This window comes from Neomonachus schauinslandi, chromosome 3, assembly GCF_002201575.2.
Source record: "Neomonachus schauinslandi chromosome 3, ASM220157v2, whole genome shotgun sequence".
NCBI lineage: Eukaryota > Metazoa > Chordata > Mammalia > Carnivora > Phocidae > Neomonachus > Neomonachus schauinslandi.
In genome coordinates, this window is record NC_058405.1 from 10,287,439 (window position 1) to 10,307,007 (window position 19,569).

General features: G+C 36.5%; 1 protein-coding gene across 3 annotated transcripts in view; it reads left to right on the top strand.

Moving 5' to 3' along the window:
* Positions 1 to 19,569, top strand: part of NALCN (sodium leak channel, non-selective) — a 295,723-nt gene that overhangs the window by 120,646 nt on the left and 155,508 nt on the right. For all 3 annotated transcript variants that reach the window (XM_021695963.1, XM_021695962.1, XM_021695964.1), the window contains one exon: positions 17,484 to 17,651. In XM_021695963.1, coding sequence (XP_021551638.1) covers positions 17,484 to 17,651 — 168 coding nt within the window. The remainder of the gene's footprint in view (positions 1 to 17,483; positions 17,652 to 19,569) is intronic.

Here is a 19,569-nt window from a genome sequence, read left to right on the forward strand (position 1 = left end):
TTTTAACATATAATGTATTATTTGTTTCAGAGGTATAGATCTGTGATTCAATAGGCTTGCACAATTCACAGCACTCACCATAGCACATACCCTCCCCAATGTCTATCACCCAGCCACCCCATCACCCCCCACCACTCCAGCAACCCTCCGTTTGTTTCCTGAGGTAAAGAATTCCTCATATCAGTGAGATCATATGATACATGTCTTTCTCTGGTTGACTTATTTCGCTCAGCATAATACCCTCCAGTTCCATCCACATCGTTGCAAATGGCAAGATATCATTCCTTTTGATGGCTGCATAATATTCCATTGTATATATATATACCACATCTTCTTTATCCATTCATCTGTCAATGGACATCTTGGCTCTTTCCACAGTTTGGCTATTGTGGACATTGCTGCTATAAACATCGGGGTGCACATATGCCTTCGGATCCCTACATTTGTATCTTTGGGGTAAATACCCAGTAGTGCAATTGCTGGGTCATATGGTAGCTCTATTTTCAACTTTTTGAGGAACCTCCATACTGTTTTCCAGAGTGGCTGCACCAGCTTGCATTCCCAACCAACAGTGTAGGAGGGTTCCCCTTTCTCCGCATCCCTGCCAACATCTGTCATTTCCTGACTTGTTAATTTTAGCCATTCTGACTGGTGTGAGGGGGTATCTCATTGAGGTTTTGATTTGGATTTCCCTGATGCCGAGTGATGTTGAGCACTTTTTCATGTGTCTGTTGGCCATTTGGATGTCTTCTTTGGAAAAATGTCTGTTCATGTCTTCTGCCCATTTCTTGATTGGATCATTTGTTCTTTGGGTGTTGAGTTTAATAAGTTCTTTATAGATTTTGGATACTAGCCCTTTATCTGCTATGTCATCTGCAAATATCTTCTCCCATTTTGTCAGTAGCCTTTTGGTTTTGTTGACTGTTTCTTTTGCTGTGCAAAAGCTTTTTATCTTGATGAAGTCCCAATAGTTCATTTTTGCCCTTGCTTTCCTTGCCTTTGGCGATATTTCTAGGAAGAAGTTGCTGTGGCTGAGGTCGAAGAGGTTGCTGCCTGTGTTCTCCTTTAGGATTTTGATGGACTCCTGTCTCACATTGAGGTCTTTCAACCATTTTGAGTCTATTTTTGTGTGTGGTGTAAGAAAACGGTCCAGTTTCATTCTTCTGCATGTGGCTGTCCAATTTTCCCAACACCATTTGTTGAAGAGACTGTCTTTTTCCCATTGGACATTCTTTCCTGCTTTGTCGAAGATTAGTTGGCCATAGAGTTGAGGGTCCATTTCTGGGTTCTCTATTCTGTTCCATTGATCTATGTGTCTGTTTTTGTGCCAGTACCATACTGTCTTGATGATGACAGCTTTGTAATAGAGCTTGAAATCCGGAATTGTGATGCCACCGGCTTTGCTTTTCTTTTTCAACATTCCTCTGGTATTCAGGGTCTTTCCTGGGTCCATACAAATTTTAGGATTATTTGTTCCATTTCTTTGAAAAAAGTTGATGGTATTTTGATAGGGATTACATTAAATGTGTAGATTGTTCTAGGTAGCATTGACACTTTCACAATATTTGTTCGTGCAATCCATGAGCATGGAACGTTTTTCCATTTCTTTGTGTCTTCCTCAATTTCTTTCATGAGTATTCTGTAGTTTTCTAAGTACAGATTCTTTGCCTCTTTGGTTAGATTTATTCCTAGGTATCTTATGGTTTTAGGTGCAATTGTAAATGGGATCAACTCCTTAATTTCTCTTTCTTCTGTCTTGTTGGTGTATAGGAATGCCAATGATTTCTGTGCATTGATTTTATATCCTGCCATTCTACTGAATTCCTGTATGAGTTCTAGCAGTTTTGGGGTGGAGTCTTTTGGGTTTTCCACATAAAGTATCATATCATCTGCAACAACTGAGAGTTTGACTTCTTTGCTGATTTGGATGCCTTTTATTTCTTTTTGTTGTCTGATTGCTGTGGCTAGGACTTCCAATACTATGTTGAATAGCAGTGGTGATAGTGGACATCCCTGCCATGTTCCTGACCTTAGGGGAAAATCTCTCGGTTTTTCCCCATTGAGAATGATATTTGCTGTGGGTTTTTCATAGATGGCTTTTATGATATTGAGGTATGTACCCTCTATCCCTATACTCTGAAGAGTTTTAATCAAGAAAGGATGCTGTACTTTGTCAAATGCTTTTTCTGCATCTATTGAGAGGATCATATGGTTCTTGTTCTTTCTTTTATTAATGTATTGTATCACATTGATTGATTTGTGGATGTTGAACCAACCTTGCAGCCCAGAGATAAACCCCACTTGGTCGTGGTGAATAATCCTTTTAATGTACCATTGGATCCTATTGGCTAGTATTTTGGTGAGAATTTTTGCATCCATGTTCATCAAGGATATTGGTCTGTAATTCTCCTTTTTGATGGGGTCTTGGTCTGGTTTTGGGATCAAGGTAATGGTGGCCTCATAAAACAGGTTTGGAAGTTTTCCTTCCATTTCTATTTTTTGGAACAGTTTCAGAAGAATAGGTATTAATTCTTCTTTAAAAGTTTGGTAGAATTCCCCTGGGAAGCCATCTGGCCCTGGGCTTTTGTTTTTTGGGAGATTTTTGATGACTCCTTCAATTTCCTTAGTGGTTATAGGTTTGTTCAGGTTTTCTATTTCTTCCTGGTTCAGTTTTGGTAGTTTATACATCTCTAGGAATGCATCCATTTCTTCCATATTATCTAATTTGCTGGCATAGAGTTGCTCATAATATGTTCTTAAAATTGTTTGTATTTCTTTGGTGTTCGTTTTGATCTCTCCTCTTTCATTCATGATTTTGTTGATTTGGGTCATTTCTTTTTTCTTTTTGATAAGTCTGGCCAGGGGTTTATCAATCTTATTAATTCTTTCAAAGAACCAGCTCCTAGTCTCATTGATCTGTTCTACTGTTCTTTTAGTTTCTATTTCATTGATTTCTGAGCTGATCTTTATTATTTCTCTTCTCCTGCTGGGTTTAGGCTTTATTTGCTGTTCTTTCTCCAGCTCCTTTAGGTGTAGGGTTGGGTTGTGTATTTGAGACCTTTCTTGTTTCTTGAGAAAGGCTTGTATTGCTATATACTTTCCTTTTAGGACTGCCTTTGCTGCATCCCAAAGATTTTGAACAGTTGTATTTTCATTTTCATTGGTTTCCATGAATTTTTTTAATTCTTCTTTAATTTCCTGGTTGACCCATTCATTCTTTAGTAGGATGCTCTTTAGCTTCCATGTATTTGAGTTCTTTCCAACTTTCCTCTTGTGATTGAGTTCTAGTTTCAAAGCACTGTGGTCTGAAAATATGCAGGGAATGACCCCAATCTTTTGGTACTGGTTGAGACCTGATTTGTGACCTAGGATGTGATCTATTCTGGAGAATGTTCCATGGGCACTAGAGGAGAATGTGTATTCTGTTCCTTTGGGATCGAATGTTCTGAATATATCTGTGAAGTCCATTTGGTCCAGTGTGTCATTTAAAGTCTTTATTTCCTTGTTGATCTTTTGCTTAGATGATCTGTCCATTTCAGTGAGGGGGGTGTTAAAGTCCCCCAGTATTATTGTATTGTTGTCGATGTGTGTCTTTGCTTTTGTTATTAATTGGCTTATATAATTGGCTGCTCCCATGTTAGGGGCATAGATATTTACAATTGTTAGATCTTCTTGTTGGATAGACCCTTTAGGTAGGATATAGTATCCTTCCTCATCTCTTCTCTTATTACAGTCTTTGGTTTAAAATCTAATTTGTCTGATATAAGAATTGCCATCCCAGCTTTCTTTTGGTGTCCATTAGCATGGTAAATGGTTTTCCACCACCTCACTTTCAATCTGGGGGTGTCTTTGGGTCTAAAATGAGTCTCTTGCAGACAGCATATTGATGGGTCTTGTTTTTTAATCCAATCTGATACCTTGTGTCTTTTGATTGGGGCATTTAGCCCATTTACATTCAGGGTAACTGTTGAAAGATATGAATTTAGTGCTATTGTATTGCCTGTAAGGTGACCGTTACTGTATATTGTCTGTGTTCCTTTCCGGTCTATGTTACTTTTGCTTAGAGGACCCCTTTCAATATTTCTTTTATGGCTGGTTTCGTGTTTGCAAATTCCTTTAGATTTTTTTTTTTAAGATTTTATTTATTTGAGAGAGAGAGAGAATGAGAGACAGAGAGCATGAGAGGGAAGAGGGCAGAAGGGGAAGCAGACCCCCCGCTGAGCAGGGAGCCCGATGTGGGACTCGATCCCGGGACTCCAGGATCATGACCTGAGCCGAAGGCAGTCGCTTAACCAACTGAGCCACCCAGGCGCCCACAAATTCCTTTAGATTTTGTTTGTCCTGGAAGCTTTTTATCTCTCCTTCTATTTTCAATGACAGCCTAGCTGGATATAGTATTCTTGGCTGCATATTTTCTCATAGTGCTCTATATATATAATGCCAGTCCTTTCTGGCCTGCCAGGTCTCTGTGGCTAGTTCTGTTGCCAATCTAATGTTTCTACCTTTGTAGGTTACAGATCTCTTGTCCCGAGCTGCTTTCAGGATTTTTTCTTTGTCTTTGAGACTCGTAAGTTTTATTATTAGATGTCTGGGTGTTGACCTATTTTTATTGATTTTGAGGGGGGGTTCTCTGTGCCTCCTGGATTTTGATGCCTGTTTCCCTCCCCAAATTACAGAAGTTCTCTGCTATAATTTGCTCCAATATACCTTCTGCCCCTCTCTCTCTTTCTTCTTCTGGGATCCCAATTATTCTAATATTGTTTCATCTTATGGTATCACTTATCTCTCAAATTCTGCCCTCATGATCCAGTGGTCGTTTATCTCTCTTTTTCTCAGCTTCTTTATTTTCCATCATTTGGTCTTCTATATCACTAATTCTCTCTTCTGCCTCATTTATCCTAGCAGTTAGAGCCTCCATTTTTGATTGCACCTCATTAATAGCCTTTTTGATTTCAACTTGGTTAGATTTTAGTTCTTTTATTTCTCCAGGGAGGGTTTCTCTAATATCTTCCATGCTTTTTTCAAGCCCAGCTAGTATCTTTAAAATCGTCATTCTGAACTCTAGTTCCATCTTACTAATGTCCATATTGATTAGGTCCCTGGCAGTCGGTACTGCCTCTTGTTCTTTTTTTTTTGAGGTGATTTTTTTCCATCTTGTCATTTTGTCCAGAGGACAATGGATGAATGAAAGAACAAAATGCTAACAGGGTAACAACGACCCCAGAAAAATATACACTAAACAAATCAGAAGAGGCCTGAAACCGGGGGAAAAGAAAGGGAAGGAAGGAAAAAAGAAAAAGAAAAAAATTTAAAAAAAAGAAAAAGAATATGATCAAATATGATCAGGCTGGTGCATAGATCAGTGCCACACACTAGATTTGGGGCATATTTTGGTCTGTTGGAAGAAAGTGCCTCCCAAAATTTTAAAGAAAGAAAAGCTTATATATGTACAAAAATAAGGGTAAATATGATGAAGGGATGGAATTTGACTTCCAGAAAGTGGTTGCTTTTCTGTTCAGAAAGTTGCTGGCTATTCTTTTCTTCAATCTCCTGTTGAGTTCGTAGGTGTTCAGAATGGTTTGATCCCTATCTAGCTGAATTCCTGGGACCAGACAAAATTTAGGTCTCCTACTCCTCCGCCATCTTGCTCCTCCCCTCGCAGAAAGTCTTTCTTAAAGCGTGGACTATATGCCATCTTTCAGGAAGTCATCTTTTCTAGAAAAGTAGTTTCTGTGTCCCTCTGAGGACATTTGGCTTTATGATATTTGTTAAAATGAAATTAAAGGAAAGACTCATTTATTTTACTTCCAACAAAATCTGACACCCACATTTCACCTCATTAATCACAAGAAATGACCAAATTAAGAAAGTGACTCACTTGCCATAACAGCAGTCTTCCAGATTATCATTAAGTTTAATTTCCTTTTTGGAAAATTTTCATTAAGTTTCTTCTGACAATAACTTTTTTGGTCCTTTCTTCTAAAGGACTTGGACAGTACCCTGTTAGGTGAAAATGACATTTTCAACTATTCAGTGATCCATTTCAAAAATTTGCTCTTTAACTATGTAGATACTGAAGGCACACTATAGACTAAGAGCAGGTGATTTACAGACACCTCTAGAGGGATGCAGACAAGCATTTATTTTGATGTTATTTAATCTGAATTTCATTTAGAAGAGGGCTACCTGAATTGGATTTCTTGTGACTTTTGTCCTACAATTTTCTTTTGTGACAAATTTGCATTCATTTTCTCATTAATATCCATTATGTTTCTATGAAAATATGAAATAGAGACTGCAACACAAATCTTGGATAACATTTCAAATATCTTTCCTACATTTGGGCACCATCTCTACCATTTTATCTTCTCAGACCCACATGGCACAATCAGCTCATTTATAATTTGTCACCTATAAATGTTCATACATTATTCATTGAATTAAAAGGGCAGAACAGTTTCTATTGTTGTATTTATATTATGCATGCCATTTTCCATTTGGTTATTTTTCTCCTTACCTTCAGAAATTTGATAATCATCTTACTGTTTTACCTGCTAGCCTCACAAATCCAATTATAAGTTCTTTTAGAAAACAAGCATTTTAAGTTAAATTCTCATACTTTTCACTCTAAATAACTCCTTTAATTTTTAAATCTGCATTCCATTATTGGTAATTTTCTTGAGGACAAGAGGGTGCATTATGGTATATATGAAATGGCATAAGTATTATTATAAAATGAAAACTTGGAGAAGAAATAATAGAGTGTAGTGCTTAAAGAACTCATATAACTTGCATTCCTGAAAATATTAGTTAAAATTTGCTATGGTGACATTAAATTAGATATATCTATAGATTATGCATTTTCAATGGGGAGTGAAATACCTGTAAAGGGGTAAAAATTGGTTCTTAGGGAGGCAAAAAAAAATCTTACTCTTCCTATTTGTAGAGTAGAGATAGATATGTGAAGTATATAGACAGATATATAACATATCTATGGTATTAAAATTCCATATGGGGTGGTGATTAGGAACAAAATATCTAAAAGACTCCTGGTTGGGGAGAAGGGGCTTAAAAAAAAAAAAGATTGGAAAACTGCCTTAAGAAAATGGGAAGGAGAAAGAAATATTTGTTTTCTTCATATGTTTCCAAGTTGCTTTAAGTAATGTGACAATATTTTTTTTTTAAGATTTTATTTATTTATTTGAGAGAGAATGAGATAGAGAGAGCATGAGAAGGGGGAGGGTCAGAGGGAGAAGCAGACTCCCCGCCGAGCAGGGAGCCCGATGCGGGACTCGATCCCGGGACTCCAGGATCATGACCTGAGCCGAAGGCAGTGGCTTAACCAACTGAGCCACCCAGGTGCCCCCAGTAATGTGACAATATTTATGGAAAGTTTATCACACTTACAAATCTTAACTTCACTCTTGAAAAGATGAGTTTCAACTTGTAAGCACTCACACATAGTATCATATGGTGCAGGATGGGAGACAGAGGAAAGATCCCACGCACCAAGTCCATGTGGGGGCTGCAGAGCGAGGGGCACAGCAATGGTGTGTGCAATCCCAGGCCAGGAGTGACGAGTGGGACTCCACCCTTCTGTAGGTTGCACTGTTGACTGCCTGGGATTTAGAGAAAGCCTGAGACTGGACACATTTCTAGTTGATTCTTATGAGCACTCCTTCAGGTATTTAGGTTCCGCAGGCAGCCCTGAGGCCTTCTCCCTTTTGTATGGCCAACAGCACGACTCTGGCAAGTTCCTCCCTGTCCAGCTATTGTCAAGGCTCAGTTCACTGACACAACCCACTGAGAAGGGTTGCTACAGTTTCCCCCTCACTGCTCCACTCCGATACTTCTAAACTGTGATATTCCTCTGAATTGAAATGCTGCACTAAACCTTCTAGCCTACACTGAAATAGCTTATGAGCATGTAAGCTAATTAGATTTTCCTAAATCCCTCCTTTAATTCCTGACATAGTTCTTCCCTACACCAGAGTAACCCATAGTTATAAGTAACTTACCTATATTTTCATGTATAACATTTTTCATAAAGTTTTACCACTTTAGAATTACTGTTTCTCAGAGAACTAGAGTGTTGGCTTATAATAATTAAAAATTATGTTAAAAACAAGGTATTTGCTCCCACGAGTACTGGAATATGGTATTTACACATAATCACATAACAGTTTGCTAAATCCTTTTTTAATGGCTCTTAGTGGGTTTGAAAAGCATATCGATTTTCCCAATGAGCAAATAATAATGCAAATGGATCCAGCTGCATATTTAATTATGAATTATGATCCTTTAAAGAGATCATTCCATCTGTCTTTTTGATAGCAAATGCAAAGTTAATAAAGTGATTATTTGTATTTATATATAATGTGACAGTCTATTTGGATATATTTCAGGTATTTATTAGTAGTTCCCAACTTTAAAAAAAAAGACACTTTAATATGGATTTCATTCTTTCCTTTGGAAAGAAAGTCTGAAATACAGGTGAAGCCTATAGATATATGTGGGTGCCTGTCACTGTTCCCTCTGCTAATACAACAGCCAGGTCTGGCTGCAGGTTAGACCATCAGGAGAGATCCATCTGCATTACAGTTTCTCCGGAGATCCCCCAATGTCTTCATAGTGTTAAAAGACCTGGACTAAGAAACCAGGGCTGGAGAAAACTTGCCTGGCAGAGATTTGGATCCCCTGGCTGCCTGGGGCTGACCCTGCAAAGGAGTTGCACCTGCCCCATGGTCGCTTGTGGTCCAGAGAGAGCCAAAAGAATCCCACTGATCTTGATGAGCCAGGAAAGGAGCCTCACTAGAAGCTGAATTGTTTCCAGGTAGAGGCAGTTGGAAATGGATTCCACCAGCCTAGGAGGAGCCTTGACACAGAGAAGCTCTCTCCTTGATGCCCAGCAGAGAGACCATGGGTTTTTAGGTCACTTACCACAAAAATCACAGTGCCCCCTACTACCTCTCATTTATCACTACTCAAGAGAACATAAAAGACAAACAAAAAACAAACATGCAGTCATGAACAAGCAAAGAAAAATTATTCTCATACAAAGGGACCCAGAAACTGAGGCTGAAACTCAGAAAACCAAGATGAATGCATACAGGAGTTTCCCAAACAAGTACAATTGATGGAAGACATTACAGGGTTTGTTGTGTTTTTTTTTTAATGTCTCAAGCACAGGCAATTAAGACACAAAACAACTTTCTGAAATTTTGATAAAATTTTCAAAAAAAGAACTGAAAAAGGGCATGGTTGATGTTGAGAAAGAATTATTAATACAGAAGATCAAGTGTGTGTGTGGGGGGGGAACCTCAAAGAAATGGCAGAAATCATGGGGGAAAATCAAAAGAGACTGGCCACTCCGATGTGACCAATACAAGCCCCTGACAGAAAAAGGGAATGGATAGAAGAAAAGTAATAATGAATGAGAGAGAAAAATGTTCCTAAATTGAGGAAAAGCATAAATCAGTAGATTGAAAGGAGTCACTAAATCTCAGGGAGATTAAATGAAAAAAAAAATTCCTAGGCATATCCTTGTGACCTTCCTTGGTTGCAAGCATAAAAAAATTTTTTAAGCCTCTCAACAGGCTTAAATAACCTGCAAAAGCAAAATAAATATACTGTGCATCAGATATGACTCATCTATGATATTGGAAGGTGGAAGGCAGTGAGTCAATCTATGTACAGACCATTGAGAGGAAAGAATCTGTATGCAGCAAGAATAGTCATGTCCATGTTAAAAATGCATTTTGGTGGGTGATGGGTATTAAAGTATTAACTAAGGTATCAATTAAGGTATTGATATGATGAGCACTGGGTGTTACGTGTAAGTGATGAATCACTAAATTCTACTCCTGAAACCAGTATTACACTATATGTTAATTAACTAGAATTCAAATAAAAAATTGGAAGAAAAAGTGAATTTTGAATAGGGAAGTTTAAGAGAGTATACAACCTGTGATATTTATCTGAGCAAACTACTCCAAACTACGCTAATTGTAAGTATATTGGAGAAGTAGCAAAGGAAAAGGAGATGTAGATCAGAGAGGCTGGCAAGGAAAGAAAAGAGTGGGTGTCAGATCCAAATAAAAGATGACAATTAAAATGTCACACAAAAATCCTTGGAAAAAAGAAATAGTTATGGTTCAAGAAACTAAAAGTAAATGTATAAACGATCTCAGAAAAAGCAGAATTTAGGAAGGGGCATGATACCCATGAAGCATGGGGTGATAGAAGCGTGCTATGAAATTTGTAGTTGGCGGGGGTATGAGGGATGGGTGAGCAAGCAAATTTGTGTGGGAGAGGAGCTTACAATTATTCCATTTTGATGCAATAATAAAAAAGAATAGATTGATTTATGACAGTTGGGAATTGAACTGGGGGATTAGAAAAGTGGACTAGAATGTCCAAATTAACAAGGGGGGAAAGAAATCAGCAACAGTTTGACCATGTCAGAAAAGACAAGAAAAATTTATAGCAATGACATACAAAAAACTGGAAAGAAGACCAAGTCTAATTTTGGCACATTAAATAGGTACAGGTTGAATTTTCCTCTCAAAAGACATAGAAAATCGGATTATACTTAAACACAAACTCAAATAGTATATTGATTATAGGAAACACATACAAGGTGGCCCCAAAGGTGGCTGAAAATCATCTCTCGATGAAACAACTAAAAATGACACCTAATATATTTAAAACATTTTAAATGCTTAGCAGAACGTGCAAAAGATTAAGGAATATTCTCAAGGCCAAAAATTAAGTGTGATATGAGAGCAGAACATGAGATGGGCACTAACACCAATGGCTACTCTGAGGACATTTGCATATCCTTGTCACCTACAACTTGCCATTTTAAGAGCTATAACCAGGCTAGAGGAGGCTGTGAAGGTGAGATGCCAAAACAAGACCCCCACAGAACGTAGGACACCTGAGGTCTGTACTTCAGTGACAGAAGGAAAAATTCCACCCTCAGAAGGATACGATGAGGAAAACTTCAGTTCTGACCTTGACTCCAGATGGTTAGAAAAAGCATAAGCTTTACTGAAAATGCGTCAACACAAGCCTGCCCTCACATGGGGTTGGAGTTCCCATGGATTGTACCTACTTTTGAAGATGAGATAATTCTTATTTTATTTAGGAAATTACAAATCATGCAAAAGATGGAAAACTCTACAGTAAGTTTGAGCCTTGATAATGGTAGTACAAGTAAAATTATAGACCAATTTCAAATATGACAATAGCTACAAGTATTATAAACAACATATTATTCAATAAAATCCAGCAGGTTAGCATTACCATCTAAGATTTATTCCAGGACTATATAAATAGTCAACACCAAGGACTCTTGTGATATATTTCATTGCCTCAATGAATTAAAAGCTAAAATCCTGTAAGTAGAACAGGAGGAGTAGAAAAGTCCTTAGACATGGTAGCAATTAATTACCAAAACCCACTGCATCCATTTTACATGAATGCTGGAAAACTTTCTTTGAAAAAAGGAGAAAACTATGGATCCCTTTTATTGCCATTTCATTTGATAGAGTATTACAATATAGATGTAGCATTATAGCTAATGAATTAATACAATTAACTCCAAAATAAATCTTGAAAAAAAATCTTATCTTCATTTGCAGATGAAATTACATATTTCTATAAAACCCAGGAGGTATTATTTAAAATATTAGAAGACTCTATTAAGGCAGGTATAGAAAATCATTATAGATAAATCAGTAACTTTTTTCTCCACTGGAACTAACTAGGTGGAAATGGTAAAAATAAATAAATAAATAAATAAATAAATAAATAAATAAATAAAAATAAAGATAAGTAAAAAATGCATTTACATTAATTATCATAATATTAAATTCATAGAAATAAATTTCACAAGCAAACAATAACATCTTTATCGGAGAAATTTTTATTAAAGAACATAGTCCAAATAAATAGAAAAACTGTGTTTTTGGATATGAAGACTCAGTAGTCTTCATATCCTTCTAAAGTAGTCCTTCTAAAGTCTTATTTTGTTTTAAAATGTAAAGAAAAAATTTAAAAAGGTAAATATAGAAATATGTGACCATATAAAATCTAAAGTGCTTGTAGAGCTACTGCCACCAAAGTTAAAAATCAAACTATTGACTAGGGAAAAAATATTTGCAGTTCATAGAGCAGACAAAGATTAATGTCCTTAATATCAGCAACTCTGAAAACTGATAAGAAAGACAAAACACCACCATAAAAAATTGGCAAGGTTATGAACAGGAACATTGTTTTAAAAAGAAAAATCTCAATGATCAATACACATATGAACAGATAAGTAAAGATTTTATTAAGTTTGATTACATCTGGTGATAGTATAGATTTAGGACAAGAAACACTTTCCTGCCTTGCTAGAAGGCAAAAGGCTTACAATAACATTTTGAAAATAATCCCTTAATATTTTCTAAAATTTTAAACATGCAAACCTGTCCTTTACCCCAGCAATGCCAGCTTTGAGAGTGTATGTGTAGATATAAAAGCCCAATAAAATACTGATATTGCATAAGGATAGTTAGTGCAGTCTTGTTTTAGAAGTAGCAAAATGCTTAACCATTTTTCCTGATGATTCCTAATCAAGGAAGTACTACCTTTCAATAAATCAGTAAAGAAAATGTTGAAATAAATAAACATTGAAGACTTCTGGGTAAGATGGTAGAGTAGGAGGACCCTAAATTCACCTCGTCCCACAGATACAACTAGGTAACACCCACATTAGTGTAAATAATCCAGAAAATAACCCAAGGACTGGCAGAATAGACTCTCCATAACTAAATGGAGAGAAGAGACCACACTGAAGAGGGTAGGAAGGGCGGAGACATGGTCAAGAGCTAAATTAACCTGAGGGACTATCCGTGGGAGGGAGGAAGCTACAGCAGTTTGAAAAGCACCTGGGTTTATGGGAGGAAGATTTGTTTATTAATTTAGAGCATGTGCTAGAGGGGCAGGGGTCCTTGGGAGACTTCAAGAACAAAAGGGATGGCAGGTGCAATTGCCCTTCCACACCCCCAGCCTAGACATTTGTATACCTGTGAGAACCAGCGTGGGGACAACACTCACCACGTAATTTGCTAACAGCATGTCCCACCTGTGTGTTCTGACGACCTGCCCTTTCAATACTTCCTTGGCCAGAGCCCATCCAAAGTAGTGCCACAAGCCTGGCAGTATGTAAGCAGCCCCAACAGGAGCCAGCACCACCCCAAAGTGACTCCTACCATGGGGAAAGGGGAAGATCACACACACCTGTCCAACTGTGGCACCAGCAGTGGGTTGGGGACAGACATCTTGTCTGACTGCTGGCCCCAACCACCAATGAAAGCTTCTCAGGGGACAACACAGGGGAACTACCCTAAGTTTGGTGCTACTGCATCTCTGGAAAATACCTGGTCTGACTCAACTCAAGCCCTAGGCAGCCCCAGACTAGCCCACTAACAAAAGAGGGACCAAACCCTGCCCAAAACAGGCAAAGAGATTGACTACAGACAACTTGACTGAAAGCAAAAGAAGCTCAGCCGTAACACTAGGGCACACACAACATAAATAGGAGACACTCTTGAAGCACCAAGTTCTGGTGAGCAGGGAACATTGCACTAAAGGGCACTACAGGAACTCTTGTTCATAAGGCCATTACTTTCAAGAGCAGGAGATGTAGCTGACTTTCCTAAAACAGAAGCAAATACAGAGAGTTAGACAAAATGAGGATACAGAGGAATATGTCCCAAATGAAAGACCAGGACAAAAGAGTTAAATGGAGATAAATAATATCCCTAATAGAGAATTTAAAGTAATGACCATAAAGATACTTACTGGACTTGAGAAAAGAATGGAGAACCTCAGTAAGGCCGTTAACAAAGAGAAAGAAAATGTAAAAAAGAACCAATCAGAGATGAAGAACTCAATAACTAAAATTTTAAAATTAAATAGAATAAATAGACTAGAAGGAACAGAAGAATGAATCAGTGACTTGAAGGAAAGAGTAATGTAAAGCAATCAAGCTGAACAGGAGAGAAAAAAATAATAATAAAAAATGAAAATAGACTTAGGGAATTCAGTGACTCCATTAAGTGTAATAATATTTGCATTAGAGGGATCCCAGTAGAAGAAAGAGAAAGGGATGCAGAAAATTTAGTTGAAGAAAAAAATAGCTGAAAACTTCTCAAATTTGGAGAAAGAAACAGAAATCCAGATTTAGGAGGCACGGAGAGCCCTCAACAAAATCAACCAAGGCGGTCTACGGCAAGATACATAGTAATTAAAATGACAATTAGTAGTGACAGAGAATTTTTAAATCATCAAGAGAAAAGAAAATTGTTACATAAAGGGCAAACCCCATAAGGCTATCAGATGATTTTTCAGCAGAAACTTTTCAAGCCAGAAGGGAGCGTCATTATATATTTAAAGTGCTGAAAGAAAAAACCCTTCAGCCAAGAAAATTCTATCAGGTAAGGCTATCATTCAGAATAGGAGAGATAAAGAGTTTCCTAGACAAACAAAAGCTAAAAGAATTCGTGACCATTAAACCAGCTCTACCAGAACTGTTGAAAGGGACACTTTGAGTGGAAAATAGACCATGAGTAGGAGCAAGAGGAGCAGGAAACACAAAAGCAGTAAATTTAAGAATATCTATAAAAATTGGTCAAGGGATTCATAAAATAAAAGGATGTAAAAATGACACCGTATACCTAAAAACATAGAGGAGAGAGGAGTAAAGAATGAGTTCAAGGGGAAGGGAGGGAAAACTGAATGGGAAGAAATCAGAGAGGGAGACAAACCATGAGAGATTCTTGACTCCAGGAAACAAACTGAGGGTTACCAGAGGGAGAGGTAGGGGGGATGGGATAACTGGGTGATGGGCATTAAGGAGAGCACGTGATCTGATGTGCACTGGGTGTTATATACAACTAAGGAATCATTGAACTACATCAAAAACTAATGATGTACTATATGTTGGCTAATTGAATTTAAATTAAAAAAAAAAGAATGGGTTCAACCTTATGCAACTGTCAATATATTCTTTTTTTTAATCAACTTAATATATTCCTAAGATGTTAGATACAAACCTCATGATAACCAAAAATTAAAAACCAGTAATAGATATGCAAAAAATAAAGAGAAAGGACTCCAAATACGTCATTAAAGAAAGCCAGCCAACTGTGAGAGAAGAGAGCAAGAAAAGAAAGGAACAGAGAACTACAAAAACAACCATAAAAACAAGTAACAAAATGGCAATAAGTACATTCCTATCAGTAATTACTTTGAATGTAAATGGACTAAATGCTCCAATCAAAAGACGTAGCATGACAGAATGGATAAAAAAGCAAGACCCAGGGGTACCTAGGTGGCTCAGTCAGTTAAGCATCTGCCTTCAGCCCAGGTCATGATCCCAGAATCCTGGGTTCAAGCCTCACATCAGGCTCCCTGCTCAGTGGGAGCCTGCTTCTCCCTCTCCTCCCCACTTGTGCTCTCTCTCACTATCTCTGTCACTATCTGTCTCTCTCTCTCTCAAATAAATAAAAAAATCTAAAAAAAAAAAAGCAAGACCCATCTATAGGCTGCCTATAAGAGACTCATTTCAGACTTAAAGACACATGTACATTGAAAGTAAAGGGATGGAAAAGCATTTATCATGCAAATGGAGGTGAAAAGAAAGCTGGGATAGCAATACTTACATCGGACAAAATAGACTTTAAAGCAAAGACTGTAACAAGAGACAAAGAAGGACACAATATAATCCTAAAGGGAACAACTGAAAGAACAAGAAAATATAAAAATTGTAAATATTGCACCCAATATGGGAACTGTCCAATTTTCCGAACACCAATGGGGTTGTTGAAAAGAGACTATCTTTTTACATTGCATATTCTTGCCTCTTTTATCATAGGTTAATTGACCATATAATCGTGGGTTTATTTCTGAGCTCTCTATTCTGTTCCATTGATCTATGTGTTTATTTTTGTGCCAGTATCATACTGTTTTGATTACTAGAGCTTTGTAGAATATCTTGAAATCTGGGATTGTGATACCTCCCATTTTCTTCCTCTTTTCCAAGATTGCTTTGACTATTCAGGGTCTTTTGTGGTTCCATACAAATTTTAAGATTGTTCTAGTTCTTATTACTTATTCCTTACCAGTTGGATGCCTTTGTTTTCTTTTGCTTGTCTGATTGCTGTGGCTCAGACTTCCAGTACTATGTTGAGTAAAAGTGGTGAGAATGAACATCATTGTCTTGTTACTGATCTTAGGAGAAAAGTTCTCAGTTTTCCACCATTGAGTATGATGTTACCTGTAGGTTTTTCAAATATGGCCTTTATTATGTAATATGAGTGGGAAAAAATCCCTTCTGATATTCTACGTTGGCCTAGAAAAAGAGGGAAGCTCTCCCCTGTTCCTATTTTCCATTAAATCATCTGGTATCTTCTCAGAGGGATATGTTTGACTAATTCCAGTGTTCATTCTTGTGCTCTTTAATTAGAAGTTAATTTTGTATTACACACTTTAATTCCAGTTGCAAACTTCTTTATAAAATGAGTATTCTTACCCATAGGACAAGTAAAGGAAAAATAACATGCTGTTTTTATAAGTGTATTTTATAACATTGGTGTTTGTTATAGCAAATTCATAGAATTAATGTGATAGATTAAAAGGTTGTATCACTTATTAATATAGTAATATTCATTGTTAATTTTCTTAATAATGTAGACATAAATCATATTAATATATTAATTTATGTGTGTATATACACACACATAAATTGCTTGATAATAGAATCCATATTTCTTTGCTTGTTTATGTGGCCCAAAGCATAAATGAAATCTACACTTTTTTATTTTAATTTAATGATGTTTAGTAATATGTAAGTCATTTTACAATATACCATGTACATTATAGAAACTGTCTCTAGAAAATACAAATTATGGAAAAATGCAGCCTTTCTGTGTATATAATATGCAATAAATGGCAGTGACTTTTAATATCAAATAGTGGGTGATAAAGAAATAATACCACTTACAAACATTTAACATTTTAACACATTTTGCTGATTGCTCAAGGTGTCTGGTATGTTCTAGTTGGTGTTTTTCAAAATCATTTTTTTTTTCATGTCCATTCTGTGATGGGTAGCTTTTGTGTGTGTGTGTGTGTGTGTGTTTAATTTTTTTATTGTTATGTTAATCACCATACATTACATCATTCATTTTAGATGTAGTGTTCCATGATTCATTGTTTGTGCATAACACCCAGTGCTCCATGCAGAACGTGCCCTCTTTAATACCCATCACCAGGCTAACCCATCCTCCCACCCCCCTAAAACCAATTTTTTATAACTTGTGGGCTTTTCATTTTATATAGCAGCTTAAATTCACGCACTAACACATGTATGAAATATTTTGAAATAAATTATAATTTTAGGTTCCAATTTCACTGTCTCTTTGTTCCTCCAGGTGGCTTTTACAGTACTTTTTGATTTGGAAGCACTTCTGAAGATATGGTGTTTGGGATTTACTGGATATATTAGCTCATCTCTCCACAAATTTGAACTACTACTCGTAATTGGAACTACTCTTCATGTATATCCAGATCTTTATCATTCTCAGTTCACATACTTTCAGGTAATATGAAGAATGTCTATTTGTCTGTAGAATTTTTTTCTTTCCAGAGAAAATACCAGTCACGTTATAACAACTATACAGAATTATATTAAATAGTTATATATAATTATTATATAATAAACACAACCTTGAGGTAAGCCCAATGACATCTTCAATACCAAAAACAGTGCACTCATAAATTATAACATTGTTTTTCAAACTTCTGAAAATGCACAGTAATAAATGGAGATGTTTTAGATGAAATTTTCTCCTTAGATGAAAAAAAAATGCATTCCAACTTCACTAATTTTATTTATTGGCGATTCCAAAGCTGTTATTTTCAGAGCAATTTTAACTTCGGGTGCCAAATTACAACTTGAAACTCTATACTTCTGATACCTCAGGAAAGGACATGAAAACATAGTTCACAAAAATGATAACAAATATCCTGCAACCATGGGTGAAAAGCTGAGCCTCTAGTAATCACTGCCAAAAGTACTGAAATCACAGAGGATATCATGGTTCAATCTTTCAGTATATCAACATCTTTGGACATAAATCCCTTGTCATTTGTTGGGTTATATCCTTAGGCTTGGTTATCATAAGTGAGGTGACCGAGCAAGAGATATACATATGTTTAAGACTCTTAATCATGCCATTATATGCTCTTGGGTGCTGCTGTCTAGATTTACAAAATCAACATGAGCATTTAGTACCTACGTTTGAGAATCATTGTACATAATTATAGAAAATATGCCTGATAATCAAAACAACAAGATATCTTTAACAAACCTATTAAGTCAACCAAACTAAGAAAAATATTGATACCTATTTCAGCAAGGATACATATATAAAATATATTCAGGGCTTTAAAATTCCTCTAGTTTCTCACAGATAATTTTTTAGTGAAAAGTTAGAAATACATTAAAATTTTGAATGCAAATATATTTATTTTGGAATTGTTTATGAGAAAAAAATGGGACTTTTAAAATGGTAAACATTTGAGGAATAGCTTAGGAAGTCATATGCAAATTTGACCATAAAATAATGACTATCATGAATTTGTGATTACTTAGAGATATGATTCATTATCTCTAGTTTTTTTCTACTTGTCTATTTTTCACAAAGTATCTAAAATTAGTATGCATGGTTCTAATCATTTTTTATAGATAGAGACATAGTTGAATAATATGCTGTCAATATAGTTTGCAACTTCTAGTGTTGTCTTTGATCCTGGATTATAACCTAAAATAATTTTATTTATGTTAATGGTTAAGTGATTTTCATTTGTATCTCTCTATACATGACCGTGTTTATATTTTTCTAATGAAATAATTAAACACTACCTCAGTTATTGTTTGGCTAAAATACAGATCTCTGCAGAAGTTCAAGTGAATTTTTGCAAATTCACATATAAGAGCCCACTGTCCTGAGCAGATTAGCTCTTCGTGGGCCCACTCTGGTCTCCCTTGTGGGTCCTTGCACTTCTCATCTGACTTGGCCTTACAGCAGCAGCATGGCTTCCTTTAGTGAATTTCACATTTTCATATTGAATTGAAGTCAACAGTTTAGTACAAAATGACTCCCTTTATAGCATCAGTTATCTCTGAGAGCAATTATTGGTGTTATTCGTCTGTTTATTCAAGTTGATATTTACTGAGCACCTACTATGTGCCAGGCACAGTTCCAGATACTGAGGACAGAGTTGAACGAGCAGGGAGAAGTCCCACCTCAGTAAGCTTACATTCTAGATGGCAGACAGTTCACAAACAAGTACACATAAGAATGTGGAATAAAGTGCTGGAAATACTATAAAGGAGAAACAAGGGTAAGAAGGATAGAGGTTGGGGTGAGGGGTGGGGGTGAGGTCTATTTTAGATAAGTTGCTCATGGCAGCCCTTTCTGGAGAAGTCGCTAACGAGCAGAGACTAAGTGAAGT